The sequence below is a fragment of the Nanorana parkeri genome, unplaced genomic scaffold (assembly GCF_000935625.1).
Source record: "Nanorana parkeri isolate BGI_ZX_2015 unplaced genomic scaffold, ASM93562v1 scaffold7, whole genome shotgun sequence".
In the NCBI taxonomy this organism is placed as follows: Eukaryota; Metazoa; Chordata; class Amphibia; order Anura; family Dicroglossidae; genus Nanorana; species Nanorana parkeri.
Window position 1 is genome coordinate 4,899,205 of NW_017306275.1, and position 15,913 is coordinate 4,915,117.

The 15,913-nt window shown below is 43.4% G+C and overlaps 1 protein-coding gene across 1 annotated transcript in view; it reads left to right on the forward strand.

The window, feature by feature from the left end:
• Positions 1–11,412: 11,412 nt before the first annotated feature.
• VAPA (VAMP associated protein A) overlaps positions 11,413–15,913 on the forward strand; it is a 34,920-nt gene continuing 30,419 nt past the window's right edge. Inside the window, exon 1 of the mRNA XM_018553804.1 lies at positions 11,413–11,669. Coding sequence (XP_018409306.1) covers positions 11,581–11,669 — 89 coding nt within the window. The 5' untranslated portion in view covers positions 11,413–11,580. The remainder of the gene's footprint in view (positions 11,670–15,913) is intronic.

Genomic DNA, 15,913 nt, shown 5'->3' on the forward strand with positions numbered 1-15,913 from the left:
GCTCCCAACCTTCACACCAGAAAAATCTTTCCAGCCACACATGATCACAGACCTACAGTATATCAACTCCTTCCCTTTGATTTACCATTGAAAGAGGGTCAAGATATATCTATGAGAAAAAGGGAGAAAATGATCAATACCCAATAACTATACTTTTATAGGATATGATCTGGGAGACTGCATCTAAGTCCTCGATATGTACAATTCACAAAAAATCAATATATAAAATGATCATGCTCTGGTACAAAACTCCAGAAGTCCTGCATTATTACAATATATCTAACCACAAGAAATCCTGGCAGTGCAAGCAAACAGATGGCACATTGTCTCGTACCTGGATGGACATCGAACTGAATAGGGGGCAACATTTGTCAGACATCCCTGGAAGTACTGAGTGCGGGCATAGCAGACTAGACCAGGTCTGCGTATAGTCTCAGATGCATGGACCAGATGACTGGAGGTTTCAGGACCAGAACCAAACGGCAGTATTGGGTTACCACAGTGGGTAACAGGTGCGAATTCAGGTCTCAAGCCAAGGCCTTTAACAGCTGGGCAGCGGAGTACCAAATCAGAAACCAGGAGCAGAGTCAGGGTCCCAAGCCAAGGACGATCATTTCAAAGCAGCAGAGTACCAAATCAGAAACCAGGAGCAGAGTCAGGGTCCCAAGCCAAGGACGATAATTTCAAAGCAGCAGAGTACCAAATCTGAAACCAGGAGCAGAGTTTGGATCACAAGCCAAGGTTGTTAGCATTTGGGTAGAGAGGCACAGAGCAGAAGGCAGAATCCAAGAAAAGTCAGAGGGCAAGCTGGGACATACACAGGTAAACAGGATCATGGATCGGGTCACAGGAAGTCGGGAACAAGGAGTGAAATACAATTTGAGTGTGGAAGCTTTAGAATGTTTGTCTCCTATCTTTAATAGCCTCCTCAGCACTATATTTCCTTATAATTTTTTTATTAAACGCATTTTTGAAAACCTTTTTGACTTTTTAAAACTTTTTTTAAAATTTTTGTTTTTGATTTGTAATCTTTTTAACTAGGGGGCACTAAGGGGTTATTTAGTGATCACAGGGTTGGGACCACCTAATCTGCCTCGGAACCTGAGGGACCTAGCAGCAGCAGTAACTCAATGTGCTGCCTTTCCCTTCATGGACCAGCACTCATTATACCCCATAGCAGGATTATCCTGTCCTCGGTCGTTAAAGGAGAACTATGGGGTCAGTGTTTTTCCCCATAGTTCTCCTTAGTGTAACGGGAGGACACAAACTAGCGTCCTCCCGTTACCCTGAGCTCAGTATACCGCGAGCTACAGCTCGCGGTATACTGAGGCGCCGCAGCCGGAGCGGATCCCGACTTAGATGACGGGATCCGCTCAGCTGCATGAGTGACAGCTGGCTCTGCCTATCTAGAGGCAGAGCCAGCTGTACCCGCCCCCTCCCCCGTCCGTTCCGCCAGTCAGCGCTGGCAGATCGGAGCGGGGAGAGGGGAATCCAGCCCCTCCCCCTGTCACGGCAGAGAGCCGTGACAGGATCGAGAGGCGAGCGAACCCGGTATCTGTTCGCTCACCTCCCGATCTACTGAGCCGACCTGTGACAGTCTCATTGTCACAGGTCGGCTAGAACTATGAGGTGAGTGAAAAGCACTCCCCTCATAGTTCTCCTTTAATTAACTGAATGATCGTGACGGGATAATCCAGTCATCGGTCTGGAAGGGGTTACAATATTATGGAGGTTAGAAGACTAGAAAACCATCCCACTAGACTCTGGGACAAGATAGATCATTTCCTACAAAACTGGGCCCCTCTGGAAAAATTAGTCTTTGTTTCCCCTATTAGATATGAGTTAACTGTAAAACCCAAAGTAACTCATGACGGATTATTCGTTTGGAATGTTTTATGATAAAAGCTCTACAGAACTCCAATGGTTGGCTCTTAGAGCTTTTCCACTCAATATCAAGGACTTTCCAGACTCTTCAAATGTGACTTTTGACCGTTACTATAGAAATATCTAAATGTGACCGTTACTATAGAAATATCATGTACATTACGCTTCCTGCAACAATTAGCAGTTTGTTGTGTTTTGGGCTGTTGATTTCTACTTCTTTTGTTTTGTTGCAAAAGAAAAATTAATAAAAATTAGGAATGTGCAGTATGAAGAGGAGCCAGCTAGAACTTTAGCAATGCAAAGATTGCTGGATTGGTGAGGAAGGTAAGCATAAAGGTGCCCATACACCTTACGATTATCGTACGATAATCGTATGCGATCGACTTTTCGTACGACAATCGTAACGTGTGAATAGAGTGCCCGACCGATAGTACTGTACAATCGTACGACTTTTGACGGTCAAGCATGTTTGAAAACTTTGGTTGATCGTACGATGTTCGCATGGTTGGTGGCGTTTCCGTCCGTCAAATGTCGTACGATTAACACTGCGCATGCGCAAACGAAAATAATTGCGGTCAATTACCGCAAGTCGTCCAGGTGTTTTTTTCTAACTACCGCTGATTGAACCTTGCGATAATCGGGGCAGGATGGGGCCGTCGTACGAAAATCGTACGACGGTTCGATCATCGGACGAAAAGTTTAGTCCGATAATCGTAAGGTGTATGGGCACCTTTATTCCAGGTGGGCTGCACTCAGGGGTGTGGAGAAATGTATCAAAGGACAACTTTACTAAAGGTAAAGTTGCTCTTTAAGTGGTTGTTTTAGATATACTTTAACAGACTACTCTCTAAGGCAATTCTATACAGTATATCCAAGCTAAACACATTACAATCAGATTGTACAAGATCCTGTATATTTGCTAATAACCATGTAGTGCAAGGGTCTACCTGACTGGATATCATTTGAATAGATTATTGAGTAGGAGCTCACTGTACGTTGCCAGTAAATTCAAAGAAGTTTGTACAATCAGAGGTAAATTTACGTGGTCAGCTTTAGTATAGTTTGTTTTGGGAATTATGCAGTTTAACAGAAGCATATGAAAGGAAAATTATTTCGAGATTTCTGTACTTGCAAAGTGTAAGTGATCTTTTAAAATGCTCTCACACCTACCAAAGCTTTAATGGATCCAGGGTGTTTTAATAATATATACAACCTAATAATATTATACAGCCTGTACTGAATACATTACTAGGCTCCGGCAGATCTGTGTATGTCACTCCAGGGGTTTTATAGCCCTGATAATTTAATATGTATTAGAAATATTCTTACTTAGAAATTACTTGACTTAACTGCACTTGGGGGAAGGTACATTGTATTTACGGTTCCTGTAATGTACAGTAAGTGTATGTTACATGCTAATGGCTTCACGTTACATAACGTATCACTTACACAGATGCATTATTAATTTTAGCCCGTTGATGGCTACAGCAGTTAATAGTAAAAGATGTTCAGCTGACACCTGTTTTTATCTGAGTAGTCCTAAGCATAACCCTTTCTTGCTAAAAAGGCACTGACTCTAAAAACTTTATTGCCACCCAAATTGGTTGGAATATGATAGACATATAGAGAAAAGGGTTATCACCATGTCCTAAAGTACTGATGATTTTTAAAGTATAGAAAATGTCCAGCAGGACTTTATTTTAATTATCCTGAATGTGTTAAAAAATCCGTCCAGTCTTTAAAGGGTCATATCAAGAATCAAGTTCATTAAGGGCCCATTCACCCCATTGCGGTCTGGTGCAATGAATTAACACTTGGACTTTACCGTAATGTGTTTTGTGTAAAGGCAGTCTATTTATATGAATGGGCTTGCAAAGCACCAGTAAACACGAAAACAAGTGCCTGCACCTTTTTTTTTGCAACACTGTGCACCACAACACATGGTAGTGCGTGACCATGCCATGCGGTGAGCAGCAATACAAATGCGATGGGGTGATATTCTGAATGAATGGCACTGCAGTGCACCATCATGCATAATATGCATTGCTACAATATAACAGTGTGATCCCAATCTAAGTCCACGATTATCTTCAGATTAGTCAAGTCTATATGCACATATAGAGGCAAATCATCTCTGCTGGAAAGCCACCTTAGTTTAATGTAAGTAGGTTGTGAATTATACAGTACTTTACAGGTGAGAACATTCTTAGAATCCAAGATGTCCTGATTGTATCCATGTTCGATTGCAGGTAATCGCAGCCTGCGAAAATACGTGCGAGCAGGCGGTGGCAGCTGTTATTGAATTATACAGCGCCATCCATCCGCAAGAGTCTAACGGAGGAATTTGTGAGACCCGCAAATCTGGCCCCATTCGCTGGTGTTAATGGGGTCTTAAAGAGCTGGCCAATAAAAAGAAAAACTATAGCTACAGCTATCCTTTAAAACTAACACAGAGAAGATTATTTTACCTCAAGCTGATCACTTTGACACATATATCTAAAAACAAAATTGAAAAAACTAAACATGAATTTTAAAGATGAACGCCAGCAAAAACATGTTCTCTTTATTTGAAGACTGTGGAAGGTTTAGGACCTCTGGATGTATAATTTAATGACAGCTGCCACCCCCTGCTTGCAAGTAATCGTACAGGCTGCGATTACCTGCAGAGGATTGTACCCCCACAAAAACAGACTGCGTCCAGATGTGGTCGTCCGCAGGTAATTACAGCCTGTGTGATTACTTGCGAACAAGCTGTGAACAGCAGCAAGCGGTGGCAGCTGTCACTGAATTATACAGCACCTCCCGTCCACAGGAATTTGTGAGACTCTGCGACCCGTAAAAGATTATAACATCTGAGGGCGTTACTTGGACTTAAAGACCATGTGATCACTGTGATTAGCTGTCAGTGATGAAGTAATCGGTAGCCCGTACTACAGGCTCATGATCCTTACTGTGTGACAGGGGCTGGTCACAGTGCTTGAGGCAAGAGATTGAGTGCACTCCAAGCACAAAACAGTGACACCAGCCATATGCATGTATATTGCAGCACGGCATAAAGCCCACTACTATGCTGCCACATGTAGGTGTACAGCCGTGTAGAATGTGCTCTGATTTGGGGGTGCCCTTAAATTACTGATGAACAACCGAATCTTAAATAAGTGTCGGGTTTATTTACAAATAGGGATATACATACATGTTACAATTAAGGGAATTTGAAAGGGGAATGTTCCTGTTGGTCATTTCGCATTCTTACCCAAGTACAATAGGTGCTGCAAGAGACATATTGTGTGGCTACTCAAAGACTCAAAGATGTGCCTGAAGACTGAATAGACAGGGCCATATCGAACTACTGACAATTCGTTTTTAGCACTTCAGTATGTCTTATATATTCATACCGGCGATAAGGATTATAGGCATGCCCCCCTCTCACCTGGTACAATCATTTCCTCCACCTCCATTGTAGTGATCATCACTGTGCAGCCTTGTCTGGAGCCGCACAGCCTTTATTTAGAAGGTTTCCCCGCTGGCTCCTCTTCATTCTACACATGTAACACTTAAAGGGACTCTAAAAAAAGCCCGTACTGACCTCTGTAGCTGCGGGCACTATGGAGAAATTCATCCACAAAATTCACACCCGATGCACTGTAGTAGAGATCTCAGCAGCTTTAGCTAACCCTCCTCGCCACTCCCAGAAGTGACTTGTCAACTTTCCTGCATTGTAAAGTTAAACCAGCATAACTGCCCTCTGTTTACATTAGAAGGTGGAAGGATGCTAAGTCACTTGTACAGCTGCTGAAAAATGAATTCAGCTTATTTGATCTGGGGACGATTGTGAATGAGATATAAAAAAGTTACAGTCACCAAAACAAAACATAGATGGGAATCCTCCAATCAGGACACTAGTTCCAGTGACAACTAAGGTAGAAGGAAAATGCAGATTTGTCACGTGGAAAAACTAAATACACCCCTACAGTAACCACCACATCAAATCCAAGCAATTAGAATCAGTTGTTTCAAATTACATGCCAATGATTAGGACCTTCCTGGGGAGTATGCATGTGAAACCTGACGTATGTAAACATGAGATATCTACTGTCTGGTGTTCTCGCGGTGTGAGCAGGGTCATCATGTCACAATCACAAGAGCTCCCTAAGGCCCCCAGAAAAAAAGGCTGTGGATGACTATGAGTCTGGCAAGGAATTTAAAAAGATCACCAAAATATTTGAACTCATTCCGCAGTCATAACCGTAATATAAAATGGCATTGATTTTAAAGTATTGTTAAATTCTTAAAAGTTATTTTTTCAATTATGAATGTGGATCAAACAAATACATATTGCCCATCAAAGTATTTCCTTACAGGTTTGCCATCATGTTCCCTAACAGCAGGCCTCAACTCTCTCAGCTCGGGTTCCCTGAACTTCCAGTACAAGATCACAAGCTTTGAAAAAGGAGCAGAGAGGAAGGAGAAGCGGGGAGCAGGCAGCAGAAAGCAGAGGAATGACTTGTCCTGCTATGCCTGTCTGTGCAGACAAACAGTTTACTAGCACACACAAGGGTGGCTCTATAGGGAAAGGAGCCACCCTAAAACAGGATATCAGGTCCAGTGCTCAGGGGACTAGCTGATTCTGCAGGAAACTAAAACGTTTAAACATCAAGGAGCAGCCTCCATTGTAAGTGATTTCATCAGCATTTGAAATTGCTTAAATACTTGGACTTTAATATCACTTTAAATGACTGCTAATTTGTCTAGGACTGCCTGGCCCAACAAATCTGCAGGTAACTCATGCAACAGTTGGTGTCAAACTAAATGGATCCACAATCAGAAAGATTGCACCAATTTAACTTACATGTGAGGTTTGCCAAGAAAAAGCCTTTGCTGTCCAAAAGAAAATGTAAGCAAGACTACAGTTTGCCATTGAACACGAAGGCCAGATCTTCTAGAACAATGTACTATGGACTGATGGATCAAAGAAAGAGTTATTTGCTCACGATAACAGTATATATGTTTGGCACAAACCTATGAAGGCAATTCAATAGAAGAACTTCATACTAATTGTGAAGCACGGTGGTGGATATGTTATGGATTGGGGTGCCTTGCTGCTAAGGGCCTTTGCAGCTTGCAGTCATCACGCCGACTATAAATTCTGCATCATATCAAAGTGAGCTTGATGAAAATGTGAGGCCATCTGTCCAAAAGTTGTAGCTGAACTACAGATAGATCTTTCAAAATGATAATGATCTGAAGCACACTAGTAAATCCACCAAGGAATTGCTCAAACAGAAGAAATGGCTTATTTTATTTCACTATATCACCTTTATCTGAGGATACAGTTTTATGGAAGAACGAATATTTGTCTGTAAAAATATATTGAAAAAGGTAACAATTTCCATGGCGGGTACTTTCATTTTCACATGAGCAGACCTGTGATTATGATCCACTGAGCTGATGTGGTCAGTGAAAGCCTCTAACTCTTGTTTGTGAATTTTAACCCAAGTGTCATCCACAGATCTGAACCAATGACTGGGTGTAATTCCCTTGAAAGTGGTCAGGGCCTTGCTTTCTACTTCCTCCATGTACAGGTCCGCCACATGGGTGAAACTGGCGATCTCATGGCGCAGCCATGTTTTTGCCTGTAGAACTTGTCCTTGTACTTGAAATACTGTAGGTGGTACTTAGGGAAAGGTCCAATAAGGCACACACTTGTTCTGGGTTAAGTTCTGCTCTGCTGCCTTGGGTGTTGTCTAGTAACAACCGTTTTCTCACTGTTCCAATTTCCTCTATGATGGGTATGCAGTAGAAGAAGAATGTAACATAAGATACCATTGTTTCCTCTGTGCCCAATATTAAGTTCTGGATTTTGATTGTGAAAACCTGAGAGTTCTGTATGTGATGTTGTGTATTTCCAACCAAATGGGAAAGAACCCTAGGTTAAGTGTTTTGCCACGTTATAAGTAACAGAGTTTATGCTGCTGACAATTGGCCTGACAGGGGTCCCATCCTTGTGTATCTTAGGAAGTTCATGTATACACGGAGGGGCTTCACCAGGTTAGAGGCGATGATACATAGCCCGATCAATGGCTTTGTCCTTTTCCAGCTGTTGTAGTAGATCTATAACATTCTTCTTGTAACCAATGGTTGGGTCTTCTTAGGGCTTATCATCGTAGTCAGATGAATTAAGTACAACTGTGCCTCTTCCTTTATCAGCAGGCAGGATGGTGATACTCTTGTCCTTCTTCAGGGATGTAACCGCCCTCCTTTCTTCTGAAATCATTATATCCTTTGGTGGAGGTAATGTGGCAAAGGCCAGGGCTGTGGACACTTTTAGGTGAAGTTGTTCAGCCTCACCCTGTGGCACTTTATTACTGTGGATCGAGGCCTCAGTGGCTGAGATAATATCTACTACTGGAATGGTTCTGGGTGTGATTGTGAAATTCAACCCCTTAGCAAGGACATCTATCTCGGGTTGAGTGAGAACCCTGTCTAAAAGGTTCTTCACCCATTTCTCTTTGTTTTGCAATGTCCCTGTTTCTTCCTTCTGCCTCCAAGTTAGCTCCTCCCTGGTATGGCTATTTCCAGTTCGGGATAACAAAATGGAGAACTTGTTCTGTTGCCTCTCCTTCCCCTTAGTGTGCTGACCTACCTGTGCGTGAACCGTGAAATCTGCTACTCTGCTCCAAGTATCAGCAGGTAGCTGCAAAATCAGTTTTCTGTAGCATTACATTCACTGAATATTATGTGTGGCCCTTTAGAGATGTCAGAGGCCACACTTGAGGCCCACTGTCGCACAAAAGTTGACCAACACTGCCCTAATACCTTGACCTGATGCTAACCTAGTGTAGTCCCTACAGCATACCTTCGCCCTTCCCACCCACTTTTTTTTCCATTCCTCCTTCTTAACAATCAAATGTTTTTTATTTATTGTTTTAAGCACCTTTTGTTTGGGGGGATCACTTCTTAAATACTTGCGTGAATGAGGTATTCAATGCCCAGAGCCTCATGGAGGTATCCACATCATACATACCAGTAGGCATCAGGGGTATTCTACAGTTCATCGTCAGGGGGCTGGGTGTCTCCCCGGGTTCTTGGAGCTGGCCCCTAATGATATCAGAGAAGGAGATGGTGGCACGGGACTGGCTGTGTAGAGCCAGATCCCTACAGAACACCACTGGGCGTGTATTTTTTTGTGCATAACACAGTGAAAAAAGGTAAGAGGGGGGAAAAGTGGGGCAGCCATTGAAGTTCCTCTTTTAAGCAGTATTAACCACCTGCTGACTGGGGTGTTAAACCCCCGTCCTGTCCAGGCCATTTTTCAGTATTCAGCGCTGCAGTACTTTGACTGACATTTATTCCGTCATGCAACGCTGTACTGAAATAAATTTGATACACTTTTTTTAGGAACATACATAGCTTTCTTTTGGTGGTATTTAATCACCACTGGGGTTTTTATTTTTTTACTATATTAAGGAAAAATTAACGAAATTTTTTAGAAAAAAAACTGTTTTCCCTATATTAAATTACGAAACATTTATTATTACCCAATTTTTTGGTAAAATATAAAAGATGGGGTCACGGCAGGTAAATTAGAGCTGCAACAACGGATCTACTAAATCGATAATTAGAATAGTTGGCCACTATTCTCATCATCGATTAGTTGGTTGAAGAGAGATAAGTTTTTTTTATACAACCAATCGATTAGTTGAAAGAATAATTGGGTAACTAATCGGTATAGGGTAAATAAGCACCAAACATGTCAAGCCTTAAAATTGCACGCACCCGCAAAAACCTCAAAAAACGACAGTACCTAAAATTGGCTATAGGCGACGCTTTTACCACTCATCAGTTTAGTGTTATCAGTGATTGATAGCCGTAGAATTATTGCTCTCACTGCGACGTTCGGGGCAATATGTAACATGTGCGGCGTAATTGTCGTTTTCGTGCGTTGGCGCACCTGACGTGTATTTACGTTTATATGTGTGTATACGTGGGGGTGGGGTACTTAAACATTTTTGAGGTTTTTTTTTACATGTGACTTTTAATTTCTTATTACACTTAATGTTATCACATAGGGGACTAACAATCCCCCTATGTGATAGCACAGGCACACTGACAGGTCCACTTTATGGAGACATTAGGGCTCTCTAAGACGCCTAATGTCACCTGGGGACCTCCAAAGAAACAGAGCTCTGCTGCACCGGCTTATTCTTTCCAGGCTAAAGTAGCGAGAGAAATGACATCTGAATGCGGAAGTGATGTAATACACACCACTTTCACATTCAGACGTCGGAGGGAGATCAGCAAAGAGGAAGATGCTGAACGCCCTCCCATCCTCCTCCTGAGCCGGTCCAGGGCTGCAGAGGGGACAGTGGAGCCTGGGATTGAAATTGAGGGTGCAGGATGGGGAGGCGGCAGTGGCACTGCAGGAGGGGGCGGGGCACCCAGGGCAGCACATACAAGCGATGGGATGGCTATAGAGCCGCCGATCGCTTCTATGTGTAACAGACGTTGCGCACGAGCTAGGGGGCGCGCACGAGCTAGGGGGCGCGCGCGAGCAGAAAAAAAAAAGTTCATTTACGGCGCCCCCGCCAATGGAAACTTGCCGTCCGTCCTTTTACAATTGGCGGCTGTTAAAAAATGTAATGTTTTCTCATAAATCTTTTAGATTGTAAGCCCTCAGGGGCAGGGCCCTCCTTACCATCTTGTCTTGAATTCTGTTGTAATGTCTTCCTTATATTGTAAAACGCTGCGCAAACTGTTGGCGCTATATAAATCCTGCATAATAATAAATACTTCCAGATCAAACAATGATACATTGCTCAGCAAAGTATTTATTTACATTTTTGCCCAATCACTTACAGTCATCATGTTTCCAAACATCTGCTTCCAATTCTCTTAGCTCGACTTCCCTGAACTTCCTGTCCAGTACAATATCACAATGGAGAGCACAGTCTCCAGCAGCTGTCCATCTACAAATAGAAGAGATGAGTAGGGAACCTGGGAGTGGATTGCCGTGCACACACAGCTTACTAGAACACACAAGGGTGGCTCCATAGGACCATGCAAGGGAAAGGGGTCACCCTAAAATAGGATATCAGGGCCAGTGCACAGGGGACCAACTGATTCTGCAGGTAACTAAACAATTTTAGAAGCAGCATCCATTGTAAGTGATTAAACTAACTTAAAACATTGTGACTTTAATAAGTCTATGGGCATTCCATTCTGTCATTCCTTTTTTGTAGGTCCCCTTTATTATCACTTTAACAAAAGCCTGACACGGAGCTGAGCCCTCATTCTCTAGTGTCACCCCATCCTGTAAGGCGCTGCCACAATCTCACACTTCCGGGGACAGCCCAGCACTCCTTATAGGTAGACGCACCGAGCTGAGAGCACCTAGTCCCTAACGAAGCTCCATACAGCCCAAGCTCCTCATTTCCTCATCCCGCTACTGAGTCTTCTACCTCCCTTTCCTTTGCAACCTCACCGCTTACTTTTGCCTCTCCAATCGGGAGCGTACATGGCTCGGTCACATGACTGGGATGTCAGGGGGGTCACATGGTGCAGTCACATGGCCGTGACGTCACCTCCTCCTTCAAACCACTCCGATCTAGCATCTTCCCCGGTGTCATTTTGTGCTTGCCTTGGGCTGGAGGCCTCTTGTCGCCTTTGCTTCCCCGCCTCGTCCCAGCTGTGAGGTGAATGTGTGCAGCCGGCGGGGCCACCATGTCCAAACACGAGCAGATCCTGGTCCTCGACCCGCCTCACGAGCTCAAATTCAAAGGTAAATTGTGGCCGGCAGCATTGGGGGGAAGGAGCGGGGACTGCAGTGCTCACCTTTCACTCCGTATACGTGTGGAGGGCAGGAGAGCAGGCCCGGCATATGACAGCTGCACACCCCACGTCTCAGCCCTGTCACTGCTGCCTGCGTATATCCATTTCTGTGCAGGGGAGACACAGACTCATCTGCTCAGACACACACACACACACAGGGATCTCACCCCCAGACATGACATGCAGTGCCTGAGCCTGGCTTATGGGCAGCTTGCTGTATTTTCCATTCTCCTGTATAACAGGTTAATGATTAAACGCTGAGGCCGGCTTCGCGCTCTTCTACTGTGTGTTGCGCTAATGCTTGTTTTTTTTTCACGTGTTACTGTGTGATGTATTAAAGTGGAAGTAGTATTACACTGACCGGTGGGGTTTCTATGACAGAAGAGACTCTGTATAATTGCACCTCCCTGTTTGACAGCATACGTGTGCACTGAGCCGCGCATGCTAAGCTCTGCGCACAATCACGGCAAGGTCCTGTGCCGAGATGAAGTCACTCGCATGTGTGGTCATCGGGCCAATCAAAAAGTTGAAAATAGTATTAAACTCCTCAATCCTTTTTCCCAATAGGAATCTAGATCAAACAAATATACATTGCCCAGTAAAGGTATTTCTTTACATTTTTGACTAAGCACTTACAATCATGTTTCTGAACAGCTCCAACTCTCTCAGCTCAGCTCTGAACTTCCTGTCCAATACAAGATCACAAAGTACAGAGCAGACTCCAGCAGCTGTCCATCTAGCTTGGAGATGAGGGAGGAGCAAGGCGAAGGGGAGTGACTTGCCTTGCTGTAACTGTGTGTTTATGGAGAGGGACACAGCTTACTAGCACACACAAGGGTGGCTCCATAGGACCCTACAAGGGAAAGCAGCCACCCTAAAACAGGATATTGGTGCTCAGGGGACCAGCTGTTTCTGCAGAAAACGAAAACGTTTAAACATGAAGAAGCAGCATCCATTGTAAGGGATTTAATCAGCGTTTGAAATAGTTTTAAATCCATTTTGACTTTATTATCACTTGAAGACGCCAAACCCAAAAGAAAACTGGGGGAACACGGAAGCACGGGCGGCTGCAAGGTATAGTGCTGGGTGGTACAGAACCCACAAGCTGTGTTTTTAAAGAGTCGCAAACCCTTGACAAAAATCTAATTAAATCCCTCGATCTGATGTCGGCTTTGTACCTTGTATTAGGAGCTTTGGATATCATGTCCAGAAATAGACATTTTATCACTTTGCTATTGAAGCAAGGTTTACATTTCTTGCACACGTTACAATCTGCGTTTTTCTAACTAGATTACTGAAAACCCCAAATCGTTATGGGGGGCATTTATCAAAACTGGAGCAAGTGCCCATTGTAACCAATCAGCTTCTCTCATTTTCAAAGCTTAATCAAATAAACTGGAGGCAGCTGTACTGCTTCTGCAGAGGCACAGACTCTGCGTTTTGTCACCAATCAGCTCAGGTTTGAGCTTGAGTTTGTCCAAATTCCGAACTCAGCTGTTGATGCCGTATGCCGGCCCAATCATCTGCAACCAGGGCATTCCCTGCCCCGCAGCTGCGTAAAAAAAAAAGGGGCCGGATACTTGACAGCATTGACCTTATATGGCCACGTGTCTATATTTGGTCAATGTGGCTGGTGATAGGTTAATGATGTGATCGACAACCTGCTCCTTTTGTTTATGGTAAGCTGCGGGGTGGAATATGCTTTGGCCGCTGATGTTTGGGCCCGGCACGAGCAGCTTAGTTTCAGGTTTAGACAAACTCAAATTTGAACCAAACCCAAGCTTATTCCAAATTGTCACCCTAGGACACGAAGTCCCTTGGCAGAATCAATGAATCTAAACTGAAGACAGAACCCTGCAGAGATAAAACAACTTAACAGAGGGTAAGCTAACGAGGTATTCTTTTTTTGGAGGTGTGGTTACTGAGCCATTTTTATATTTCAGAAGTAATGTTTTTACTTAGAGCCACACTCCAAGCAGAATGATCATTTACACAGTGCACCGGGTGTGTGAATTATCAATAAACAGCTGTGCGTTATTTCAGAGGGACAAATGGGGACGGTCAGTTTCCCCTCATTAACATACAATGCAGAATCCAAGCCTTAGGATCTTTAAATCCTTTATTAGGATAGACATTGATGAAATCTAGTTTATAACTGATGGGGTCTGCCAGCACAGTACAGCAGGTAGGGTTCATTATGATAAGCATCAACTCTACATCCCCCTCAGCATTCAATGGGGGGAGGGGGGGGGGGCGCATGTACAATTTTTAACCAAGTCAAAAGCACTTAAAAATGTAAGCAGCAGGTCCCCCCCAAGTTATGTAATGTGATTAAAGACATAGGGGGGAATTTATCAAAACTGGAGCAGATGTGCATGGCAACCAATCAGTTTCTCTTCAGTTTGTTCTGTTAAGATTTGAAAATGAAAGAGAGAAGCTGATTTATGCACATCTGCTCCACTTTTGGTAAATTCCCCTCATAATGTAATAAATATACAATAGGTGTTTCCTCACTTAGGCTGCAAGAGTGGAAATACACTTTTAAAATACCTGTTTTCTTGAAGCTGGCACTGTGTAAGATTCTAGTTTTCAGTTTTAGCTTGGTGACAGATTCCCTTGAAGCGGAGCCCTGTTTAAAAGAACATTACTCTCTTAAAGCCAAACTCTGGAGAAAAATTAAACGTTACACATTACATTAAAAAGCTGCATGTCACATGTGGAGGAGGGCTGCTGCAAAGGATAACCATCTTCCCTTGCTGCATGCCATCTCCTACACACAATGCCAGTATTTTGAGTGCTGAGGGGAATGAGGGATGCGATTAGACCAGTGAAGTGCTGTGGTTGCATCCCCACTCCTCCTTGCTACTTGCCTGTTTTTATTTAATGCAAGGCGTTCTGTGATTGGAGGAGGAGAGATGATTTCACGTCCTCACCCCTCCTCTGCTCCTCCAATCACAGTAAGCTTTGTATTCTTTGAGGACAAATATAAGGCATTGTGTGAATGGGCAAGGAGCAAGGAGGAGCTGCGATGTGACTGGAGCACTTCACTGCTCGAGTCACATCCCTCAGTCCCTGCAGCACCAAGACTGACGTGTAGGAGATGGCAAGCTGTAAGGTAAGAGTTTATCCTTTGCAGCAATCCTCCACACATGACATACAGCTTTGTAATGTAGTGTGTAAATTATCATTTTTTTCCCCCCAGAGTTTGGCTTTAATGTTATCATTTTAAATATGCATATGAAAGTGACAGACTTATTGAATTATCTTATTGTGTCACTTTATGTTAAACCTTGATTTTGTATGTAGTTTGTAAATATACATTACATGGAGGCAGCTGTACTTGTTCATCACTAATGCAATCTTTGCTTCCTTAGTAGTGCTACTCAATGTTTGCTAACATACAATCCAGTCCATGCAGTTTAACCCCTTCGTGACTGACGACGTACAGTGTACGTCGCCAGCATCGGGGCTGTTTAAACAGACTCCCGGTGACTTTTGCCGCCGGGACTCTGTTTAAACTTGTAGAGCCGACTGTCGGCTTTACAACAGAAGCGATCCTGGCGACTTACCTGTCGCCAGATCGCTTCTGCGTCCCGAAGAAGGGAGGAATATAACATGGGTACAAAAAATGAAAAAAAAAGGCCTCAGTCATGAAGGGGTTAATGATGTGAAACAACCAAATCTCTTCTAATAGCTGTTAGAATGTGATTATTTTCTGCCCGGGCTTTAGATCACATGTGGAAGCTTGGCTATGAAAGAGGTCTTAAGATATTATTTGATGATGCTGCCATGTTCCCTACAGATTCATGTGGCGTGTGAATTTTAAGGATCAGTCCTCTGGTGTTATAGCTCCCAAAACTCTATGGTCTTTCTGTTCATGGATTTGTGAGAGTGAAATGGGTGTTTAGGTTTGGATGTGTTGAAATCTCTTATGACAACAGCCTATAGATTAACGTTTTAATAAGTACCTGTAAAAGAAAGATATTAGGCTAGATTTCTTTCTAGTCTCGCAGGCTGAATGAGGGAAATAGTTTGATTTCCCCCATCTGTGCTAAAAAGTGTAGTATTGGTATATATGGTATTCTGACATCTGGCACTTTATAATAAATAATATGAAATCAGTTGGTTTTAACAGGCTGAGTGTTACTGACCGGGCCAATCATGGCTGGAATTTTGGCCAATTCAGTAGGAATCTGCTGAA